The sequence below is a fragment of the Haemaphysalis longicornis genome, unplaced genomic scaffold (assembly GCF_048455015.1).
Source record: "Haemaphysalis longicornis isolate Haplotype H1 unplaced genomic scaffold, Haemaphysalis longicornis Haplotype H1 scaffold_7, whole genome shotgun sequence".
In the NCBI taxonomy this organism is placed as follows: Eukaryota; Metazoa; Arthropoda; class Arachnida; order Ixodida; family Ixodidae; genus Haemaphysalis; species Haemaphysalis longicornis.
In genome coordinates, this window is record NW_027526422.1 from 120,294,568 (window position 1) to 120,318,945 (window position 24,378).

The 24,378-nt window shown below is 47.2% G+C and overlaps 1 protein-coding gene across 1 annotated transcript in view; it reads right to left on the reverse strand.

Moving 5' to 3' along the window:
• Positions 1–11,796, reverse strand: part of P5cdh1 (delta-1-Pyrroline-5-carboxylate dehydrogenase 1) — a 40,573-nt gene extending 28,777 nt beyond the window's left edge. Inside the window, exons 1-5 of the mRNA XM_077678853.1 lie at positions 11,640–11,796; positions 6,482–6,680; positions 5,806–5,853; positions 4,613–4,768; positions 1,672–1,752 (exon numbers count right to left, since the gene is read on the reverse strand). Coding sequence (XP_077534979.1) covers positions 1,672–1,752; positions 4,613–4,768; positions 5,806–5,853; positions 6,482–6,680; positions 11,640–11,722 — 567 coding nt within the window. The 5' untranslated portion in view covers positions 11,723–11,796. The remainder of the gene's footprint in view (positions 1–1,671; positions 1,753–4,612; positions 4,769–5,805; positions 5,854–6,481; positions 6,681–11,639) is intronic.
• Between the last annotated feature and the right edge of the window lie 12,582 nt (positions 11,797–24,378).

Here is a 24,378-nt window from a genome sequence, read left to right on the forward strand (position 1 = left end):
ACAATCCAATCCAATCCAATTCCCCTCGCGAGAGTGTTTGCTATCGGGAGGAGAGGGGGAGAGTGGCTGCGGACAACGGACGCACGCGGACAACAACGGACGCACGCAGGAAGGACAGGGCCGCCGACAAGAGATGCTCTGAGCGTCGCATCTAATAAATGCATCGATCATGGAGTGCAATATTATACGTTTATCTCATAAACCACGCACCGGTATAGATTTAGATCGTTCGCAGATGCGTTTCCTTGTTGCCGAAAAATCGTCACATGGGTTCGTTCTTTCTTTGCGATTTGGGTCTTTGAAGGTTTGGCAATCGATTCGACGAACGTTCAGTAAAAATTGGCCGCACTTTTAGCAAAAAGGTTTTGACACACTTCTGACACAGTTTTGACATGAGAAAGCTTTTGCGCTTCCCTCAACCTTTTTGAGGAAAGGATGGTAAATTTTCACTTTTTGTTTTTCTGGCAAGGGCACACATGTGCACAGACAAAAATTGAAAGATGAGTTAAGTTGGGTTCTGCTGAAGGTGTTTCATGCCTGAAACAAAGAAATGCATGTAAGCAAACGCGTGTGAAGCCAATAAGACACGAAAAATAATTCCTGTGAATTTGGATACACACAAAATGAAGCGCGCACGAACTCGTCGTCGGTTTAGTAGTTTCCAGACTTCCACTTGCAAAACTTGGAGCAGCTCGAATGCACCACATGCATGCACTTCAAAGAAACAGTCAAATTTACTGGCCAAAGAAATTTGCTGGCCATTTTGGCAGGAGATATTGCTACGTGGCGGCAGGACAGACGACATGAACGATGAGATAGTCGAAAGATGTATTTACAGCTTATTTACATGGCGGCCAAACTGCGCGCACCCAAATAGCTTCTTCGTCGTCAGAGGCTGGGATGACAAAGCCACGCTGCATTGTCCTCTTCATCATCTTCTCGTAACAATATTATATTTAGAGAGACAAACATGTTTGCGCATCTAAACAAAGAGCAGTGAAGAGAAAACAGAGGATATCAACTGATACTCAACATTAAATTAAATGCTGCCAAATAATAGCACCCTCAGCCGTAGATATAAAAATTGATGCAATGGTTCTATCTCAACCTATAGCCGGTATACAATAGCGTGGAATGCATGCAGGCAACCATGCGAGTGCGCCACCATATCTGTGGCCAAGCGTCTGTTGCTAGGCGACGTTGTGCGCATGGCCCGCAGATCAGGCACCCCTCTTCTCCTCCATGCAACCGTGCGAGTGCGCCGTCACTCGTTACGTCGGGCTCCGCGGGATGGCGGTACTTGTCCATGCTAAGCACGACTGTGAAACACATGACTGTGTTTCACATTGCAAACTCTACTGAACGCGAAGTATTGCCTCGAGTTCAATGTGAGTGTGATTAATAACATCTCTGTTGACGCCACCGTTTAGAATCGGATTGGAACGGAGCAGATGACGCACTGTCCGTGGCACATCGGCCATGTCTGTGGCCGTTTCCAGCGTTGCCAAGCGAAAAAATTGACCGCTAAACTTTTCAACGAATACCACCTATACTGGTTCTCCATGACTGTTTCATTCACAGTTTCGGCGCAAGTGGCCAAGCCACTCAGTCGTTCTCAGAGTATGAGTGAGCGCTTCAACCCTAGGAGTTGTTTAGCAAAGCAAAACTCACCTTGGCAAAAAACGCGTTGAACCTGAGGAAATCTGCAAGTTCAGCAGCGGAATCAATTTCAGCTTGGAAGACGGTCTTGGCCTGAAAAGTACAGTAAACAATAAGAGTAAATGTTTTACCTAGTTTTAGACAAACAAGAAACAACAGAAGCATAGAAGCTGTCCCCAATTCCCACAAGCAATTCAAAAACCAGTGCCACAGGTGCCAAACGTTTACAATACCACTAAGAACATTAAGCCTTAGCACCACTGTGAAGTTTTGATTGATTGATTGCGCCAAAATCTCGTACACACGGGCGTTTTTTGCTTTCCACCTCCATCAGAAAAGCGGCCGCCGTGGCCGGGAATCGAACCCGCGACCTCGTGCTCAGCAGCACAACGCCTTAGCCACTGAGCCACCGCGACGGGTCACTGTGAAGTTTAGAGCCAGCAGCATGGGCTATCAACACTTGAGACAGTGGTACTCACACTGTCGTGTATTAGAAGGATATACCGAAGAAATAAAAAATAGATAATTTTAGCAACAACCTAAAAAGACACTTGCGCAAAGAAACGCTCAGTGAATGAACTTAGGTTCCCGAGTTGAGATTTAAAAATGTGCATTGCTCTTGGATACTACACTTCTGGGGTTTTTTCACTTGTTTAGCGTTTTATCCACAACTGCATACCGTATTTTCCGGTCTATAAGTCGCACCTTTGTATAAGTCGCACCCCCCTCAAAATGACAGTTTTTCCGAAAAAAAAGTATATAAGTCGCACCGGTGTATAAGACGCACCGGTATACAAGACGCACTTGTTAATTAGGTAAACTCATAGTGAATCAGATCGTTAGAAAGTGCGGCGAAAGTACATGGTTGCTGCAGCCGCCGCCTGTGAATGCACCCCTCGGTAAGGAGGGCTAGACATGCATATACCGTCCAAAGTCTAGCCAGAACTAACTTCTCAAAAATGGTTTATTGATACACACAGATGGCGTGTACTTAGACGGTGTTTAGACAAAACCATCGAAGCCTTCTTCCGCAGACTCGCTAACAAATAATTCAGCAACTTCAAGTGGGAATTCCGCCAGCGTATCGCTATCGCCCTGCGACTCACTGATGTCTTCTTCGCCAACATCGTCACCACTCGCGGACCGGGTTGCTCTGGCCTTTATCAACCCGGCTACAACTGTTTTTGTAGAAATGGAGTCCCTAGAGTTGGAGACCCACTTGGCCACCTCTCCAAACGTCGCGCGGGTCTTGCGTGCTGTCGTAAATCCGCGCAATAAAGGTGTCATGGCGAACAGAAGTGACGCGAACGGAAGCAGCCCGAAATTCGAAACTTATCAGCAAGCTGTCATTTTAAAAATTAGCAGCACGTTTACCTCCTTCAGAGTAACTTTGTAATAATTTATAAGCTGCATGTTGTTTTTGCAACCCAGTTTGATGTTACTTTCAATTTATTCTGAAATGTAGTTACTGCGCATGGCAGAAAGTGACGTGCAGTTGTTGCAGGCCATTACGATTGTTTTTGACCAGAAAAGTTGCAAATTCTCTGGTTTAACGTTCTGAAGCGACATATGGGCTATGAGAAACGCCATAGCGGTGGGCTTCGTATTCATTTAGACCATAGAGCTGTGTCTCAACGTGCGCTGGCCAGGCATGGCCACCGCGAACCGGATTTATTCAATACATAAGTCGCACCGGTGGATAAGACGCACCAACGAAAATGTCAGAAAAAAACCGCGACTTATACACCGGAAAATACGGTACGCATCCTTCACTTATACTTATTCATGGCTGCATTTTCTAACTCAAACATAGTTACAGTTTACTGCAACCAAGCTGCCAATGCATTTCATTTCCGGACCCTGAACTAGCCCTTGGCCACCGAGTCTAACAGTGTCTTTGTATACGTTCCTGTACAAAGTGTAAATAAAGCTTCAACCATTTAGCCACTGCGCAGAGAGAGAGCTTCCCTCCCCCCCCAATTAGCAAGAGTCTAAAAATTGATACAGTTGACTTTCGATAATTCAGACACCTTATTGGAATTTTCAGTTAATTAGAAGTGGTGTGCAGGTCGCAACAATTTTACATGCAATTCAATGGAAGAAATCGCTCGATAATTCTCAGCTAAAACTCATTATATTGTTTAATTGGAAGTTATTTTGAATAAAAACCCCAAAGGTGACTGTCATTTCTTGATAAAATTAAAAAATTTCAAGTGAAAAAATGCACTGACGATTACTGTACTCCCAACTGCAAAATTTGGGCGCAGTGCGAGCTGCAGTCTTCTCGGTCACAGCGCATATCTGCTGCGCCTCAGAAAGTGATCGCGTGATCAGCAAAGGCACGTTGGCACGCGCTAGGCTGCTGTCATCTCACAGCGCGTTGCCACCGCCAGCCAGCGTTCAAATCATATTTGAACCTCTCACGTAAATGTCACGTGGTTTGGATGAGCGGCCAATGGAACGGCGTCTGGGGAGGGAGAGGGCACCCTTTGGTGGCGACGCAAGAAACGAGAGTGAGGGGGAGGCAGTAAGTGAGCCATAGCCGCACGTGCCGCCCTCCTCCTCACCCTTCGCTGATGGTCCTTTCCGTTCTCTTTCTGACATCACTGCTGCGTTTGGTCAATCGGTTGCGCAGACACCTAAGCCGCGACGCCTGGGCAATGGCTGCCAGAGGGCTGCGCCCTAAAATGCTACCGTGCTCTGTACTGATGTATGTGGAACTGAACGGAGGACCACACAGTTGATAAGCGCACTAGTGTACGCATCTCTCTCTTTTGAGGTCCCCAACTTTCCCTGTTGCGCACAGCCGCGTGAGCAGTTTGCGTGGTGGCCTCTTCAGTCCTCCAGTTCAGCGATAAGTCTCAACCGTCATGGCAACCCGTGCCACACACTGGACTTGGCGACGAAAGTCGAGATTCTGAACAAAATGAAGAAGGGAGCAAAATCAACCCACCTGACCCAGCATGGTGGCAGCGTTGAGCTTGTAGCGGTACTTGTTGCTGACCAGGTCGGCCGCACGCAGAAACAGCTTCACCTTGTCGTTGAGCGGCACGGCCTCCCACTCTTCGCGCACCTTCAGGCTCGTGTCGATCGCCTGCTGGATCATCTCCTGCCGAGGACAAGGGGACCAGTGAGGGCACGTGCACGGAAAGTTGGAGGAACATTTTATGCTCCTCTCTCCCGGCCAGTTTCTCGCTCTGCCTCCGAGACTCCAAAGTGGGCCACAAAACTTAAATATGAAGCCCACATTAAAATTTCGGGGGTTTATAACACACTGAAGCTATGCCAGGGCAGTGACGTGCACCGTAGCTGTGGGCTCCGGATTAATTTTCACCACCCGAAGATCTACCACATGCGCCTAAATATCGACACACTGGCGGTTTCACTTTTCCCCTCCATCAAAAAAGCAGCCACCACAGCCGGGATCGAACCCACGTCCTTGGGCTCAGCAGCACAACATCTTAGCTACCGCACTAACACGGCAGGTTTGAAGCCCGCAATATAACTTGTTATCAGGGTGGGCTTGCAGGTGGTCACTAGGACTCCCACTCCACAAGCGGGGTTCAGTCCTGCAAACTTCTACAGCGGCAAAAGACTTCTCTTGAAATCCGAGGTCAGCAATAGAGGCACTGTTACAGCAGCAATGCATACACAGTGGCAGACGCATGGTGATAAAAAGTACCACTTGTAAACATGCCTCCTATAATAAGCTACCGACTGCCCCCCTCCGTAGAAAACCATAACTGATACCCCTAGAAATGGGCATATTTTTTTTTACGACAGAGAAGGAGTTAATACATTATGTGCACCATAAAATAATTACCCCCCATTTACCTCGTGAATATAGATGAAGCACATAAAAGAACAAAAGAAAACAGTCTGCATGACCGAAAATTACACTGATGATGTCCTAGCCAAGTGGCTGATGCGAAGGGGAAAGGGAGGAGTGCTCAAAATGACTTGTTCCTGCCATTTCTTCAAACCCCGTGCAGATGCCAACACCTCCCATTATGTCTGATATGTCTGATCGAAAGCATTTGTTACAACAAAACTCATTTGCAATATGGTCCCTGTTGACATCAACTTTAACACGCAACACACATAGTACATACAACAGGATGCACAGAAGGGAAGAGAAAATCTCACCTTAGGAGCCCAGTAGTACTTCGCCACCTTTCTCGAGTGATCGAAAGGCTGCAAGAGGAGAAAGCAAGACACTGCGTTCATAATGGTGTAGGTTATCAACACTTTTGCAACAAAGCTGTCTCGCACTAGGTTATGACCAAAATTGCGTCTATCAAGCAGTGCCGACGCTCTGTAGCCCTCAATCCAAAATGTTCATCGTAAAAAAAGTCAGCGAATTTGGCCACTAAGCCAACTTTATCATTATGCCGAGCTTCCTTTAATAATCAAAACTGTTTTGCTCGCAGTGAAGTTGTAAGCACTACAAAATTCCTGTCAGCTGTCAATAACAGGCCCATCCATCTGTGGCGGGAGTGCAGGTTTGGGCACAGCAAACGGCTGTGAATCTTGTTTTCCCGAAACTACCCTGAAACAAATTCCGATCTCTCTTTCGGGTCATACGAAAGTGACATTCAGCTTTTAAACGTCATCAAGCACGTAACCTTACACTTGCGAGAGTTCAATTATAACTTTCAAGGCGTGTTTCAGTCTCCCTTTAAGCAACAAAGGAACCGAAAATTGTGGTCAAATCGAGTAGTGATCGAACCATAGTCCCACAGACAAAATGCGCCTGTAATGATCTTCCCAGCGACAAGTGGCCTCAAAGCACTGCCCCAGGGGGCCCTGAATTCAAACGCACCGCAGTGTGGTAGCGTGGCTCCGAGGTCCTGATCTCCTTGCCGCCCACCACGATAGGAACATCGGTGCACGTGTCCTTGAGGTCGTCGAGCGCATCCTGCAGGGCTTGCCGCTCCTTGCTTCCTGGCAGGTAGGACAGCATGGGCTCGTTGGCCACCGTGAACTCGTCCACATGCTGCGAGAACGTCAGCCACCGCACCCTGCAAAGATTGGTCGGGGCATCGTGGAATGGACCATCAGCACATACAGAAAAAGCCAGAGAACACTGCTTCGTTGTGGGTTCAGATATAGAACACTGGACTTCAGTTATACTGGGTTAACTGGGTTTGTTATAACGTAGGAAGAGATAGCGAATTCATGAGCCTACACAGCTGCAGACGAGAAAGTTAAGGGGCCGACAGAGCACGGGCATAGCTCAATGCCGTCGTCTGCTCAAGGTTCACCGCGCTCTGCCACAGAGAAGTAGAGAGGAATTCAACTCGTGGGGCCTCGTGTTGGGGGCTGTTCCCGCTGCCGGCTCTCATACACTGTGGGTTGGGTCCCGCCGTCTACACACTTGGCTTGACTGTGTGGCGCCATCTGTTAGTTCCTCACGTAACAAACACCAAAGCGCTTCTTAAGGGAGACTCACCTAATCACATTCCATGACCCACGGGCTCAAAAACTATTGGACACCGGTACGAAAAGTTTTGCACATCCACGAGAATGCCACTAGTGGCCTGGTTCGCTTAGTTTAGAAGTACATAGGGCTTCTGTACTGAAATAAAAAATAAACAAAAAACACAATTTGCTTTGCCTTGTTTGCACTATGTGGCACTCACTGTGTAGCAAGTGAAAGATTTCTTTTTTTTTTTTTCAGTACATGAGTGATATATTTATAAAGTAAGCAAACTACGGCAGCAGCAATTTTCATGAATCTGTAGAACTTTTCGTCCTGGTGCCCGATAATGTTTGAGCATGTGGGTCATAAATTAGTAGGTTCCATAGGAATGTTTAAGGATTCAGAATGCAAAAGCATTCATTTTCCGATTGAACGCTTGAGACACTTTGCTCCCTCCCCACGTCTTCGAAGGGCTACGTCCTCTTGCCCCAAGAGACACTTTGCTTCGCGGTCCACCCGAACGCTTTGAAATGGCTCCAATCTATCTGCTATGCATTGCGCCACTACTCATCTCGGCCACCGTGTATTGAGGGAGCAGACGACGATGATGAATTTCACCTGTGCGCCTGCTTGTCTGCATTATTCCGCTCCCTCACTTCATCTGCAGTGTGTTGGCACGGACAGCGACCTTTCACTACTGCCGAGTTAAAGGGCGGTCTATAGGAAGTCTCGCACTGTGGAACGCCTCAAAGACAAACAGAGTCGAGGTGCGATTTCGCTGCGGCAGACACTGATGCCGGCTTTGTCGCTCAGTGGGCCATTCAATGCTTTCGCATTAAAACAACGTTGTAGTACATAGCGTGCCAACAGGACAGAAATTTCAGAGCCCCTTCCATCTAACGAGAAAGATTATTCAAACACAATGCTTTCTCTCTGCGAAACTAAGTAAGTGGGCATTGGCGATTGATTTGTTTCAATTATATTTATTTAGAAGTTTGAGAAGCTTAGAGTATGAGTGGGTGCTTAGAAAATTAAACTGCTTTGATTGTGTCAGAATGGCACAATCCGATAGACATCGGCTTCATACCACGAGGGACCCAGGTTTGATTCTGACTACCGGAAGCATTTTTTGCTTATTTCATCACCTTCGTGTGCCCTCCCAGTGTGTAAGGTTGGCTTTCCTGCAGTGCTTTTAGGCAACGATGCCGTTATCAGCAAGACCAAGAAAGCTTCACTTTTAATAACAGAACAGCCAGGCATATGGTTTATTGCCAGGTGCGCTATGTATGTAGTGATGCTTTGCTTTCCTCCTGGAGTAGGCTGGTGCGACTTAAGCATTTTAATCACGAAACATTGCGGTTTTTAGCACAGCGATTACATTGAGAGCCTTTCGTGCCCATTGGCTCTCCATGACTGGTATTTGTATAGGGTTGAGACATACAATCATATGGTACACAAGGAATGCAGCCTGCGTTGAGAGATTCGGGTAAGCTGCTACTGTCAAATGTCGGGACGATATATTTAGATAAGATGGTTGCCCCTCCGGATTATGATTAGTCTTACTGCTGTGGTGCCCTAATCATATAAGCTCTTGCTCCACAAGATCAAAGACAGCACCGTTTTTTAGATCAAATTCCGAGATAGCACTTTGTGACGCCTTCAAAGTACAGTGGGAAGTTACTTTGACTTGAACATCGGGGACCATGTCCTGTTTGACGGAGCTCTTAGACTGTTCATAATTATTCACTTCAGCAAGAATTTCCCTGTTGTTAGCTACCTAGCGTTGTAGCTGGCATCTAAGACACTTTCAATAAACGTAGAGATGGGGAGTACTAGCTTTGTTAGCAGAGTCAACGACCAAGAATCAGGAAAGTTGTCAGGTTACATACACAATGCGACACGTAATGGGGGAAGTTGACTTCGACGGGGAGGAACAATGATTTGCGGAGGATATAAAAAAACATAGGCTACGAATGACTGCCCTTCACCGTAAAACATATCATCACAGCTGGTCACAACTGGGGTTTGGTTCCCACCAAGACTGCTCGAGGTTCTTCCATATGGGAGTGGGGGTAGGGGCACACACAGAGCATCTTTGTGAATATGTTTCAGTTGAAAGTAAGTTCTGACGGTTTTCATCTCCCTTTTATGTCCCACCTGTCATTTTGCACTTATGTCATAAATAAAGCAGGCTGTCCACTTTCCTTCATTCCATTCCCGCTTTTTACCTTTTTTTTTCTTTTTGAGGTCACAAACTCTCAGCCAGGAAGCAGCATACTGTGGCAGAGATTTGAAAACCAAGCAATTAAATGTATTTATCCATACCTCCTGCCCATTTGTGTACTCATAGGTTAGTTCTACTACCATGGGCTTGTTTCGCGTGCCCTAAAAACCTGCTTTTGCAATCTGCAACGTCACAACTCCTGGTGTGCAAAATGACCCAGAGCAGCGTTTCCAACATCCTGCAATTTATTTGTGAATGACTGGCAGCTGGCGAAGCATATTTGCAAGTAAGTCATATAGAACCTGTCCATTGTCCCTAAAAACCTGAAATTATAAATAAAGGTATAAAAAATAACAGCATGTGGTCATACAAGCGTGTACTCAGTGTACATGCTGAAAAAGAAAAAAAAAGAAAGCTGATCCAAGTGGCCCTTTACTCCTTTGACTCCACTCCATTGCTTCAAGTGTCCCTTTCAGTATGGCACTCCCAGCAAAGTGTTTGAACGAAAGTTTGAATACGATAACACTGCGAGAAACTGAGATAATAAACTGTGCGCATAAAACGGCAGCCACCTCTCGCTTTCTCGAACTCCATTACATGCCACAAACGACGCTGTGAGCAAAGGGAAACAAGTTCACTGCGGATTCAGAGTTTTGGGATATTTGAGCTCACAGGAAATCATTCCTTCAAGGCATCACAGCCCTGCAGTTAAGATGTGTGCGCAACTTAATACATTGCACAACTCTGTGACGTATCGTATTATGCCGACAAACCCTGTTTTTCGGGGCACTATATTTACCGTGTTTCTGGTTCTTAGATGTGAAGCCTGTGTGCCCATTGTGCAATACACAGTTAGAGATGGAAAATATAGTAAGCTGTTTTTCTTTTGTATTCAAACTATTCAGTTTGAATACAGTTCAAACTGAACAAATTCAGTGCTTTCAATTGGTCAGGGAGCAACTGCAGTGTTTAGGTGTCAGTGAAATCAGATGGGAGAAAAACGGATAGTAATTTTGTATGTTGCAAACCGGGGGGAAAACGCTTTCCCCCAAATTTCGGGGTTTACTTTCGGAAGCAAGAAAATATTACTCCGTGGCATTGGTATTTTTTCAGACTCACCAGGTTCAGACAAGGTAGTGTAATCCGAAGGGAATTGCGACAGAGCCAATTCAAAGTTGTAGCCGATTCAAGTTGTAGATGGGTCATTTGCTGTAGGCTGGCACGACAACTGCTAATTTTTCTCGAATAGTCCATCAGCTGTCTTCTTGCATGTGTAGTGCACAGCAAGGAAAATGTGCACCAAAAGAAATTTTCGTAGCAAATTTTGCAACAGTCCTCTGATTCGCCACTGGCGACAGATTCGCGCTTGATTACGAATTACTGCTAATCTGTACAACATCAGCGCATTGTATCTTCACCAGAAACATTTATAGTAGTTTCGTGGAGAGGAATTCGGTTCACCTTGATTTTTATCACTGTGGTTGGCAGTGGGGAGAGTATCAGGTAATTCAGATTTTAAATTCGGAAACGAGAAACCGAGTTATGTATATGGACGCTCACCGCAATAAACGAAATTCCGCAGTTACTCGCGCTGTAACGCGTACGATCTGTTTCCAAGGCGCCTCGACGCGTGTGACAGAAGAGATTTGGATATCGGTAAGTTTCTGCATAGCACGAACAATAAACCACAAGCAGACACTTCGGAGCCAACGGTGTCGCAAACGTTAAACTGCGGAAACAATTGAGGGGAACGACCGCCACGCGCACGCACTAGTCTCCAGCACCCGTATGAACATACACATGGCATGCATTCTAGCATTCTCCGATCACCTGAAAGCGCCAACGTTTGGGGCGAATAAATTGCGAGCTCTCTCTCTCTCTCTCTCTCTCTCTCTCTCTCTCTCTCTCTCTCTCTCTCTCTCTCACGGTGGGATTCCAAGCAGCAACTACAGCGTAGACCGGAACAAAATTACGGCGTCCGCTCTTCAAAAAGTGACTGATACCGAAGAGGTTAGCTATGTAGCGTCTCGCGACGGCCGCGGTCTAGAGAAGCTACCGGCATTTCGCAAGACCGTGAACATGAAGCAACTGCAGGCAGCGGATTCAGCACGATTTCGTCACACGTCGGCGCGATCACGACGGCGACCTACCCGTAGCAACCGCCGGAGATACCGGAGCGTCGCACAATAGTCGCATAAAACATTGTCACGCCATTATAAATGAAGAGAAAACAGCGTGGCCCGGCACTCGGCGACGGTTTTCATCGCACCTCTTGCCGCACGCAAAAGACATAGGCTTACAATTTTGGTGAAAGTACACGTAGATCGGACTCACTTTGATGCGCAGACCTGCTGGAGCCGTTTATGAGCCTTGGTTAGCCTGTGAACCCGACACCGCTGGAGTACGACAGATGCCATGATTGAAAGAGCGGACACGCGGAAGTGGGAGCAGTCGCCTTGGCTGGCAGGCGATTGAATGTACAAATTCGTCTGCTTTTGGAGCAAGCCCCGTAGCGGCGTTGGCACGTCAGCGCAAAACGAAGTAGTGCTGCAAGAAGACGGCATTTTCAGAACAAATATAAGTTATATTCGGGTAATAACGTGCTTTCAGAGTGTTTCTAAGTGTACGAAGCAAATATATTATATTTAACGGAATAAATAAAGGAAAAAGTAGTTTGAACTTTTCCATGCCAAGGTCAACGTTGCGTATCACTCCGCCTATTGAACCCGCGCGCCGGCCGAACGGCTTTGGCGGGCAATTTGGAGATTTGTATCGGTGATTAGCAGGATTGAGGCAAGCGTACTTCGGAAACGTTTCGTTATGCCTGTAGCCGTTTGTTTCGTGCCATTTATTTCATTGATTTTGCCCTCACTGCCGAAACTATTTATTGACGTGTTGGATGTTAATTAACTTGCCGAAATCACTTCAATAATTGGTTTATATTTCCGGTCGCTTGCACGGGTTGGGGAACGCAAATAACTGTGGTATTTATAGTTGTTCATTCGTAACAACAATTGGTTCGCACCCTGACCTGTTTATTAAAAAAAGCGATATATCTACAGCCCTGCCACCAAGGTTGATAAAAATGCAGAACTTTCAGTCCTCTGCAAATAAAAACGATGGCCAGTCTTTACATTCAAGCAGAGCCAATTGCTAACATAAACGCCTATTTTGCTCTTACTCTAAGCAGAGTTAAAAACTTGCATGCTTTCTTTCTCTTAGCTTTCCGTACCTTATGCTTGAACTGGGAACTTTGCAACAAAGGTACGTGGAGCAAAAAAGAACCACGCAGGCCATGTTTGAGGCAAACATCAGGTTAGTCCGAACTTAAATTTGAGCCAACGCTTCGCTGTCCGCAAAGCGAATATGTTACATAGGTGTCGTACGTTTGCGGGCTTCTTTTTTTTTTTTTTTTTTTTTTTTTTTGAGGTCGTTGTCGGGGACAAGCTTCGGGTATCTAAAAATCTGGTCAGCAAAGAACTACGATAAGGGCGGATTACCTGATCTGAACATTCAGCTGAACCTTCTTGCTCGGAGAACGTCGCCGATTAAAGATAAAAAAAAAAAAAAGATCAAGCCAGCAAAAAACCGGCGATGGCGTCGCCATATAAAAAAACCAAAGGAAAACACACAGAAGGGGGAATGGCCGCACTCGCCAACAGCAGGAACGCTGAGAAATTCGCCCCTGACGCGGTACGCACCTTTCTGCCTATCTCACAAATCTCGCAAGCTAGCAAACGAACCCCGCGGGTGGTCAAGTGGTAAGAAAAACAAGTGAGCACGTGCTTTCTCCACGAGGACGAAAAATTGGGCCAGTTAGTTCACGTTCATAGTGGATTAACGGCGCAATAATAAAAGGTATTCATAACGGACAGTGGTACCGGTAATGGTTGATTGTTCAAGCGCTTGTATTTATATCGACGAGGGATAAGCCATTTCGATGTAGAACATTTCGGGACTGGACTTTTCGTTGCGGACAGTTGGATGCGGACACAATTTGGTGCACGGACATTTCGGTACGCAAACTTTTTGCAGAACGGATTTGTGCGCTTGCTTCCTTGAAACTGCCTGCATTTTTTTTATTTGTTTGTTTGTTTATTTTTGCCGGAATGCTGTGGATGACCATTAACCGCACTGACTAAATTTTTATCAATGCCTTGTTTCGAAAGTTTCCGTTTAAAATTTGAGCATTTTTATGCCTACATTGCCTCCTGGAGACAACGACCGCTAATATTATGTAATTAACTGATTCCATCATTTTTGTCGGTTATTTTTTTATTTGTATGTCTTCGGGATGGGGGTATTGTAGACGCGCTCTTTTATTTTTTTCAAGGGGGTGCGAGGTTTCAGCGAACACTATAGAAAGAGCAGCTTCTTGCCGCATTCTGCGAAGCCCAGTGATCCACCGGCAGCGGTTTTCATGTTTTCTACTTACGTGACTGTGCCACTTTCGGCTCCACCGCATGATCCCATGCGCTCAGGACCGCAACTGGGTCCTGGCATGCCCTTGTCGGCATACAGCCGCGACTGCATATACATAATCTGGTTCATGAACAGGGCATAGACCGCAATACAGCCCCTGAAGATAAATGAAAAAGGGCGTCTGCGAATTTTTGAGCGAGCTCACTGTTTTCGTGTATTTTTTTCTTTGTCTGCAGGGGCGACGGGTTAAGAGGTACCCTAAAAGCAGCAGCTTCTGGCGGCATCGTGTGAAATCATGTGACTTTCCAAGTGGCCATGTTCTTTTCCTGTGATGTAATTAGAGCGTTTTCCGCATTATCTTTTCGACATGTGCGGAAAAGAGACTGAGAGAGATAGTGTGCATGTATACAGGTGGACGTAGGACGCACCCCTGCAAAGGCTCATGCGAGGCAAATATATACCGTGAATTGTATACCGCGTTTGTATACCGTGAATTTTCGATAAGCGCATGTCGGCACAGAAATACTCTAAAAAACCGCGGTGATAATTAACGAAACGGTAGAAATATAGAATCCTCACGATTGCAAGGTATACCTCGGTTATTTCTCGTTTTTTTTTTGTGTGTGTGTGCTTTTTTTTATTATTATTCGGAGGCGGGAGGGGTGTCCCAATAACTAAAAGATGCAGCGTCTGCCAGCCCTGTGATTTCTTAACATTGCGACCAAACGGTACGTGTATCGCATCCACTACATTATAGCCTAATTACAGTAGGTTCCACGTTCACTTATGATGTTAATAGAGCGCTCCATGCTTAAGTTTCATATTTTATCCGCTAAACGAGCACTTCAATAACTGTCTTGCAAATTGTTTTAATAAAGTTCAAAATATTGCAAATTGCCGTTTTAAAACAACGGGATTAAAACGGAATTAAACAAACGGCGTTTTTGTTTCTCATCCATTCTCGAAGGTTATACGCGCCGAAGCAGGCAACACCTGCGTTTATATCTTTTTTGCTTACACATTCGCAGTTGACACACAAGTGTTCTCAAACGCTCAAACTAAAACCCGCCGTCTGATGAAAATATAAATATAGCCAATAAAAATTTCTGCCACATCCGCGGTGTCGTAGCCCGTGCACAGAAAAGTCCGGGCACTAAAGTGTCCTCATGTCGGCACCCCGGGAAAGGGGAACTTCCTTCTTCCCCCGAAGCCCCCAGGCAAACCTGACCCTCCAACCTTCTCCGGCCAGCCCGTTTGAGGTTGCTGTTGACTTCGAGTGCGGAACGTCATGGAATTTTCCCTTCCGCCCCCGAAAAGCGTTTCCGTGAACCTTTCGCCCGCAGTATGGTTGCTACTATGGCGCGCGGGGGTCATAGCCTGTCGGAAGCCGTTGGGTGGCCTTTGCCATGCATCTTGCCCTCACCCGATTTTTATCGTTGAGAGAGAGAGATAGAGAGAGAGAGAGAGAGAGAGAGAGAGAGAGAGAGAGAGAGATGAAATGAACGGAGGCTTTTTTTTATTGCGCCATTTTGCCCCAGGGCACCAGAGGAATTGGAAAAAAAAAAAAGAAAGTGCCGGGAGGCAAGCGGCTTCAAGCACTACAGAATGCCGTGTAGGCCAGTTTCAGCAAGAAAGTCCAAGAGCTGCCTGTAAAGAGGACCGTGCGTCCACCGATGAATATCGGGCTAGCGGCTTGGTCGGTGTCCTGGGGCTACCATGTGCCGGATGCGGGCGGGTTGGAGGCTTGCTCAATGCAATTCAATTTTCCCGCTTTCTGAGTGCTCGCGCGAGCCGTCTTTTAGGAAGCACGCATTTTTTTAAAATCTTTTCTTTCTTCTTCTGTCTGGAACAGCAGCAGGATCTCTGTTATTTTTGTGCTTCCTTTTGCCTCGCATGAGCTGAATCTTTTCTGTGTAATTTTTACGCTTTATTTTTTGTTTCTCTTGCTATCGCAAAAGCCAACACGACGTATTCACCGGTTAAGTACTTGCATTTTGCCTCAAATGTGTCTGATGTTTTCGCTGCGCGAAACAATGGAGACAGACATTTACGGCTTGCGCCAACAGTTTTAGTATAGTTTGGAACGGTTCTGTCCATATATACTTCTTTTTGACGAATTGTTTCAACTTTTGACCAGAAACCTGAATCGACAGACAGCGAAATTTTGGCGGTTAAGGTAGCCCAAGAAAAACATTACAGCCCAACTATAGGTGTCTAGTCACGTGCGCGCTCTTGGGGGTGGGGATCGCAGCCCGTCTTAAAGGGGCACTGACACAAAATTTTGAAGGCGAGATAACTTCGGAGATAGATTGGTGGGAACACATATACATCATCTGCAAAATATCAGCGGCGAATACAGCCTAGAACATATTTAAAATCAATTTTGAAGTGTGCGAAACGCAACCGAGCAGCCAGCAGAGGACCACGCGCAATTGTAAATAAACAACATCCAAACACGTCACGAGTTTGTGTTTGCCGCTTCCGCACTACCGGCGTTTTTAGCTGGCTCGCCCGGCTCGCCGCTCCAATCGGAGGGCCGGGGGGCGGAGCTTCTGCTCTCGAGAACGAACGACCCGATCGTTGGCGGCGGAGGCAGCGGAGGCGCCGTGATTTCGTAAGCTAATCGGGCAGCTGGCCGCGACCAAAGTTCTACAGCGATTCCAGGCACTCTGTTTCTATTACTGTTTATTACCATTGGATGCGAAAACGCGCCGAAGGCACAAACAGCTCACTGAGCTAGCCGCACGGTCGCTGTGCAGGCGGCGGCCACGGCCGCGAAGTGGCCCAGGCCGGCGCAAGTAGCTCGAGTGATAGCTTGTTACCGCTGCACGAAATTGTCCCCAAGTCCCGACCATGGTGGCTTACATGAGAAAGGAGTTAATGATGCGATGGCGGGTTGAATTAAAAATTGTCATCTGCACCGCTTACGAGAGCGGAACTCGAATATCCGCCGCAGTGCTGAGCCGAACACATCTGTAGGCGGACCTGTAGGCAGACCGGCCGGCTGCTCCCAGCGCGCGTCTTGCCACCCACCGTCTCGAGCGTTGCGCGTCGTTCTTTAGCCGCGGTAGCATTTGCACTCGCAGCGCCTGCATGCGTCACATCCACGGTCGCTTTTTAATTAAGCGCCTCACGAGATCAGTACGTGGGGGCATTCGCAGAAACTGCCGTCGATGCAGATTCGACAGTGCTACGGCGGCTCTGCTCTGTGATATCCCTCCGACGGTCACGTGGTCAGCTTTGTTCACACAAAATCCACAAAATCCATCGTTTCGCGGCACTCGCTGAAACCGAAACTGCGACTGGCCGCATTGAAAATGCCTCTAATTAAACAACCGTCGCACGCTGAAGCAAATGAGGTTTCTACAGGTTATAAGTAGGTCACTAGCTACTTATCGCAACAAAAAAAACAAGATGCAAAATTTTTGTGTCAGTGCCCCTTTAAAGGGGCACTGACACAAAATTTTGAAGGCGAGATAACTTCGGAGATAGATTGGTGGGAACACATATACATCATCTGCAAAATATCAGCGGTGAATACAGCCCAGAACATATTTAAAATCAATTTTGAAGTGTGCGAAACGCAACCGAGCGGCCAGCAGAGGACCACGCGCAAGTGTAAATAAACAACATCCAAACACGTCACGAGTTTGTGTTTGCCGCTTCCGCACTGCCGGCTCGCCGCTCCAATCGGAGGGCCGGAGGGCGGAGCTTCTGCTCTCGAGAACGAACGACCCGATCGTTGGCGGCAGAGGTGCCGTGATGTCGTCAGCTCATCGGGCAGCTGGCCGCGACCAAAGTTCTACAGCGATTCCAGGCACTCTGTTTCTATTACTGTTTATTACCATTGGATGCGGAAACGCTCCGGAGGCACGAAAAGCCCACTGAGCAAGCCGCACGGTCGCTGTGCAGGCGGCGGCCACGGCCGCGAAGTGGCCCACGCCGGCGCAGGTAGCTCGAGTGATAGCTTGTTACCGCTGCACGAAATTGTCCCCAAGACCCGACCATGGTGGCTTACATGAGAAAGGAGTTAATGATGCCATGGCGGGTTGCATTAAAAATTGTCATCTGCACCGCTTACGAGAGCGGCACTCGAATATCCGCCGCAGTGCTAAGCCGAACACATCTGTAGGCGGACCTGTAGGCAGACCGGCCGGCTGCTCCCAGCGCGCGTCTTGCCACCCACCGTCTCGAGCGGCGCGCGTCGTTCGTTAGCCGCGGTAGCATTTGCACTCGCAGCGCCTGCGTCACATCCACGGTCGCTTTTTAATTAGGCGCCTCACGAGATCAGTACGGGGGGGCATTCGCAGAAACTGCCGTCCATGCGGATTCGACAGTGCTACGGCGGCTCTGCTCTGTAACTGTGATATCCCCCCGACGGTCACGTGGTCAGCTTTGTTCACACAAAATCCACAAAATCCATCGTTTCGCGGCACTCGCTGAAACCGAAACTGCGACTGGCCGCATTGAAAATGCCTCTAATTAAACAACCGTCGCACGCTGAAGCAAATGAGGTTTCTACAGGTTATAAGTAGGTCACTAGCTACTTATCGCAACAAAAAAAACAAGATGCAAAATTTCTGTGTCAGTGCCCCTTTAAAGGCGGATAATAGGATTGCAAATATCTAAAGGACATTAAAGTGTGAGTGTGAAACTGAAACAGTGCGAGAAACACGGAAGGCAGCACTGGTCCGTAATCCATGTGCCAACTGGCCCACCTACAATCCCCTTTAGACTCAAGTGGGATTAATAATTTGAAGAGATTAACGGTGTACAATGCGCAGTTCATGTTTTGTATTTTTTTTTTCGAACGACTCACAGGGGTATTTTAAGGGGCACTGAGGTGATGTAGTTGTAAACATTGTCTGAATACCTCAGCTGATAAAAGTACAGGAAGTGTGGGCCATGTTCTGAGTTTTCTTTTGGCCGATTTACACGCATTTTTATATGAGAAAAGTGCGTTTCTCATGTGGATTCCTCGCACCGTCCTATCCGTTTATTAACTGGTGACGTCTGCTATGACGACACAAAGTCCGCAGGGCAAAATTCAGCGGGTTTCGAGCATGTTCAACACTTGCAACCTGTGCGTGAACAAACGAAAAGTCGATAATAACCGTGGAATGGCTGAAAATCAAAATTTTGAACTCTCGGATAACACGGAAGGTCATTGCAAACCAGTGTCGCGAAGCGGAGGTCTGTTGATGTTTTCTGGTTGTTTTGAGTTCTGTGCCCGCCGCCAAGGCTCTTGCTTCCAAGTGATTTGTGTGAAAACGGTTCGGACGCGGCAATGCCCTGGCCCCTTTTTTTTCTAAGAAGCGCACGCGGAGTGTGTCTGCGCGCTGACCGACCCGGGAGACGCGACTGTTGAGGGGAGCGAGCCATCTTCTCGGCTTGTGTTACCGCGCCGCAGTGGCGTTCCATTCCCCCCGTGGCCTGTGCGCTGGTCGCGTTCGGGCTCCGTGTCCTCAGTGTTCCTCAGACGACCTTCCTGTTTTTTCCCCTGTTTGCTTAGTGCGTTTTGTCTGAACTACTTTCTTTACACCCATAATCCTCCAAGCGTGCGTTTTCGGGTTCGGCCCTGTCTTCTGTGTTTGATTTTTTCCTTTTCACTTTGGCGGGACCATGTCTGATTGAAGCCTAGAAGCGTCTCCCCGATTGGCTGCAGAAAGCCTTGTTCCCATGCGTCCGCACGCTGCAGGATGCACTTTTTCCCCCAACACGTCCCCCACCGGACCGCTTGAAGCGAATATAACGCGGCGTCTCCGGCTATTGAGAGCAGAGGGCGGAGGACGGGTACCCCGCACCAGGACTCTCTTCAGAAACTCTGCCGCTCGTCGTCGTGCCCTCCCGCCGGGAGACCGAGATCCAGTCAGCCATGTCCCGTTAAGTACCCTTAATCGTTTGACTGCCTTTCTCATTTATGTAACAAGTGTATTCGTTCTGATTCTTATGTGCTAAATGTCATCAATGTTACCAGTAAATTAAATCAGTTAACCTTAAAACTTCTTCGACGTCTCGACTTCTTCACTGCAATCATCATGCTACAGTAGCGGCAGGTGTTGACCAAAGGACACCATACAACGCCGTTACACCAGTATGACGTCATACGGGAGTTTGGTGTTTTCTCTTGTGCTGCCCATTACAGAAGTAGAAACTTTGGCTGTTTGGTACATTTTGAGAGACAGCAGATACAGCGCAAAGGACGGGAAAAGGATGCATGTCAAGGTTTTATCAGCCCAGTGTCGATATTTAACTAACCGCGCCAAGGAATAATTCTTCTCAGGTTGTTTCATTTAAAGAAATGGCGCAAGAAAAAAAAAAAAGAACTCTCGCATATAGCAGATGAAAAATTATATGGAGATTAAAGGGACTTTGGTAGGCTCCGAACCTGTGTATAAATAAAGTAGTATTTAGTCACCTTACGCCTACACCGACTTTGTTAGGTTAGGCCCTTGTTGCGAAACTATAGCTGGTACTTCGCAATGATGCGACCACTTTTAACGCACGTTCTGGTGTCTAATAGCGTTTACCAATGCCGCGGCGGGAGCACGCGGCTCGCACAGGTACGCCCTGCCTGTATTGCGATGTAATGGCAGAAAAAGAAGAAACAGGGAACGACGATACCACGCGCAGAGCGAAAGAATAAAACGAAGAACACCGATTAAAGCAACGAACTCTGCAGTACTACAAACATTGCGTGCTGTTTGTGTCTGTGTGGCACGCGCGCAGTCTGTGCAACGTGCACTTGCGGCCGATAGAACACCGAGTCGGCATGCATTGTCGCAAATGTCGCCTTGCGGAAAAATCCGTCGCGTATCTGCTTACTACGCTGCAAACAGCTTCGAAACACTCACCTCTTTCCCCCTCCAAGCTCTTCCCCTCACTTTTCGTGCCTCCTGTGATGAATGTGATGGAGTTTGTCCCAATTCCCGCGTCCGCGCTGCTCGCGCATTGTATGTTAGGGCCCTTCGTTCGCGTTGCGCTTGGAGCACCTCGAGCCGACAACTTTTCATTTAGTGCTCGCTTTTGCTGGAGAAGTAGCATAGCATTTTGATATCGACAGAAAATTCAAACGTGGTATTGAGTAGAGGGGGGAACAAATAATAGTGGGCGAACGGGAGAATGGGGACGCGAAGGTTGCGGGTTATTGTCAGAAGAAAACCTCCTTCGAGAACGACCCTTGGAACAGACACGGTGGACGATACAGAAGAATGCTTCCTCTTCGCGCCCCAGGTGTCTTAAAGGATGTTTGTTCCGCTCAGTGCCCTCTCTTTAGAGATGGGGTACCCATCATAACGATTCGTCCGCTAATAAGCTCTGATTGCGTACCTGCAACACGCGGGCCTAGACCAGTCTCAATAAACAACTGAACGCATTCGTGCTCATCAACTTCTGCAACGTCATCCCCATCATCTCCATCACTGTCACCACATTCACCTGGCGTAGCAAGCCCTATTAGCCTGGCTACACTTCATTAAAGACCCCCCTCTCTCTCTCTCTCTCTCTCTCTCTCTCTCTCTCTCTCTCTCTCTCTCTCTCTCTCTCTCTCTCTCTCTCTCTCTCTCTCTCTCTCTCTCTCTCTCTCTCTCTCTCTCTCTCTCATGTCAAAGTTCCAGTATTCCCGTTTAACACAGCATTCCTCGCATGTCTCTCGATGAATGTCGTCCAGATTCACGTTGTATCAGATGTCTCTGCGTTGAATGCCGGCATTTGGGACATCGTATAGATCCGGCGCGAGACATACCTGGCGGAGCCAACGTTGTTTATGTCTACGTGGATCGTACTTCCGTGTCTAAGAATTTTATTTCCAACCGCATTTGAACTCACAATATGCTTTCCCTTACAGATAAAAAAAAATGCTTGCGCTTTTCAGGAGTTAACACGAATATTCCCACAGCTATTTCAACTGCAGTCCAACTTTAATATCCCCACTCTCTGCTCTCTTCATCACACACGCCTCAGCACGTACGCAAAACTATAGGTGTATAAGGAGCTGATGCTATTTAATCTCACCTTTGTCAACAATTTTTTTGCCTCTTCGAGGGGCATGAACAACAAGGTTTGTTTGTTTAAACACTTCGCAGACGTGAATATTTGTTGCTGGCGCGCTGCGTATAGCCTCTTTCCATCAAGTGCGCGCTCTTCAACGCAATCTGAGCATGGAGTGCGTGCTAGATACGCAAGAAGAGTTTGCGGAACTCTTTCTCCAGGTCGCGTGCGCCGGCTTCATTACTCATTCATCCCGCATTCAAGAGTCAAGACAAACACGTACGACCGCACGGACAAGTGCAACGGCTGCCGCGCGCAAAGCTCTTACAGGCGCAGGATCGGAGGGGACTGTGTAACACGCTATCTCCAGTGCCAGGGCGCCTGCGTGATAGTATATATAGAAGTCCACAAGCTTGTAATGGGATCCGCTGAGCCTTCACCGCCCCCTGTCTACACTTTGGGCTGCGGGAGATATTGTATCACTGTATCACGAAGAAAGCACTCAGCAACAAGAGAGGATCGCCAGGCTCACAAGTAGAAACGATACGAGGGTGGCTGGAGATTACAGTGAGCTACTCGGGAGCTCTTTGTTTTGCTTCTCGTTAGTCGTGGGAGGAACAAACCGGGCTACGGTTTGTCGCTGCGGTCGGAGTCGGTCTTGATAAGAGCCAGACTTCACGATTGCACATTCCTTCTATGTTGGTGCTTGTATATATATACGCTTGCCACGTAGACGCACTATTTATACGGTTCCAATCTCTGGACATGTATAACCACAACAGGGTGCATTGTATGCTATCCCTGGCAGGGTTTTCTAGCGTCGCAAGTCAGGCGACGGCTTCTGGCGCCTACTTTCCAGCGTCGCTCTTTCGAAGCCGTTTTCAACTCAGTGACCGCGTTTCTGCGAGAAACAGAGATGCCATGCAGAGCAACGAGCGGTATAACCAGGCATACCGATTTTTCTACTGGCGCCACCGCTGAAAAAAGTTTTGAAGCTCAGAGAAGCCTTGCGCACATTTTCGGGGAAGGCCTAATTGAGATTAGCAGTGGCCCGTTAATTTGCAGTGAACACTCCATCTGGAAGGCGACGTTTTAAGTTCATTTACCCGCTGTGAGCGTACCGCTGCCCGTTGGGGCATTCCGACGTACGGGGCGCAGATTGCCAGGTCCATACGTGCGCATCGTGTGACGGCACTCAACAATCCGTTTGTACCCTTTTGAAAACTTTAACAACCAGCGTATACCTTGGTTGTGGAACTTTCTAAGAGCAAGGAGCAGGAAAAAAATCAAGGTGCGGACTGTCTAGTTTTGGTGTGCGAGCCAGGCGGGGCATAGCTTCAGAAAGCCGCCTGCAGTGGGACGTATGGTTGAGGAAGATTGGCGTAATTACCGCATAAAACGTATTAATGCGTAAGAAATATTCTCATAGTAGCCCATAACACCAATCGTGTAATGCCCTGCATCTGCACAAAATTTCGTAATTCGTCAGCTAACACATCTAGTTGCTACGGTAGTGTAAACGGAGGTAATTGGTCGAATAAATAAAAAAATCTAAAAATAAAAATATAATGAAAGAACAGAAATTTTAAATAGAATAAAAATGATACAGCGAAATCAGAAATATCTGTTTTAAACACGATGAAGGCAAAAATAAAAGAAGACTTGCGCGAAAAAGAACCAACCGCGGTGCGAACTGTGTCAGCAATAAATGCATAATTGGCGAAGTTAACACGCTTACTAGTTACAATAGTGCAAACGGCGATAAACGGTTGAGGAAAATTTAAAGGAACCCCAAAAGTAAAAAAATAAGTAAAATTACAAAAATTACAAAACAATAAAAATAAAGTAGTTTGTCTTATGCACCGCCCTAGTATGACGGAGGCAAAAATAGCAAAACATCAAAAAACAAACCGAAACACGAAAAAAAAAAAGTCGCGAAAGGGAGCCAACCGCGTAATGCTCCGTTTCTGCCCCAAAAATGCATAATGGGTGAAGTTAACACATTTAACCATTAAAATAATGTCGATAAATTACTTGAGGAAGGAAATGCGAGCTTAAAATGAAGAGAATTGGCGTAGCAATGCTTACGCACTAGTGGGAAATTCTCAGAATTTCTGTGCGTTTGTCGTCTAACATTTCAAACCGAACAAAGCATTCGGTGCCCTCCAACTCTGTGAAGAAGGATGACAAGCGAAACTGTGGTGCATAATGTAAGAGTAGTCTTAGCGGCTAATTGCCATACAATTTGTTTCCGCATAGCTCCTGTGAGACAATAGTTACAGCCGTATTGTGTAACCGCGCTCTTTCCGTAGATGGCCCTGTATTGACAGCGGGCAGTAATTCTGTAACGCTTACAGCTTTACTATGCACTAACTAATCACGGAGAGTAAATGAAACTCGGCAAAATGGCATAGTCCTCTTAACGTCTACAAAACGGCCAAATCGTTGGCGGAAAAGCAGCAAGCCACTCTGGCAACACTGTGCACCCGCTGCGCCGCCATTAGAAAGGAAGCGAAAAGGCTGCGAGCACAGAGTTTCTATGGGGTAGCTACCGGCCACCGTCCACGTAATTGCATAGGCGTCGTGGTGCAACAGACTCGTGAAGCCGTGGGCGAAAACGTGCCACCGCAACGGCGTTGCTACGACCTGCTTCCTTTCTAAT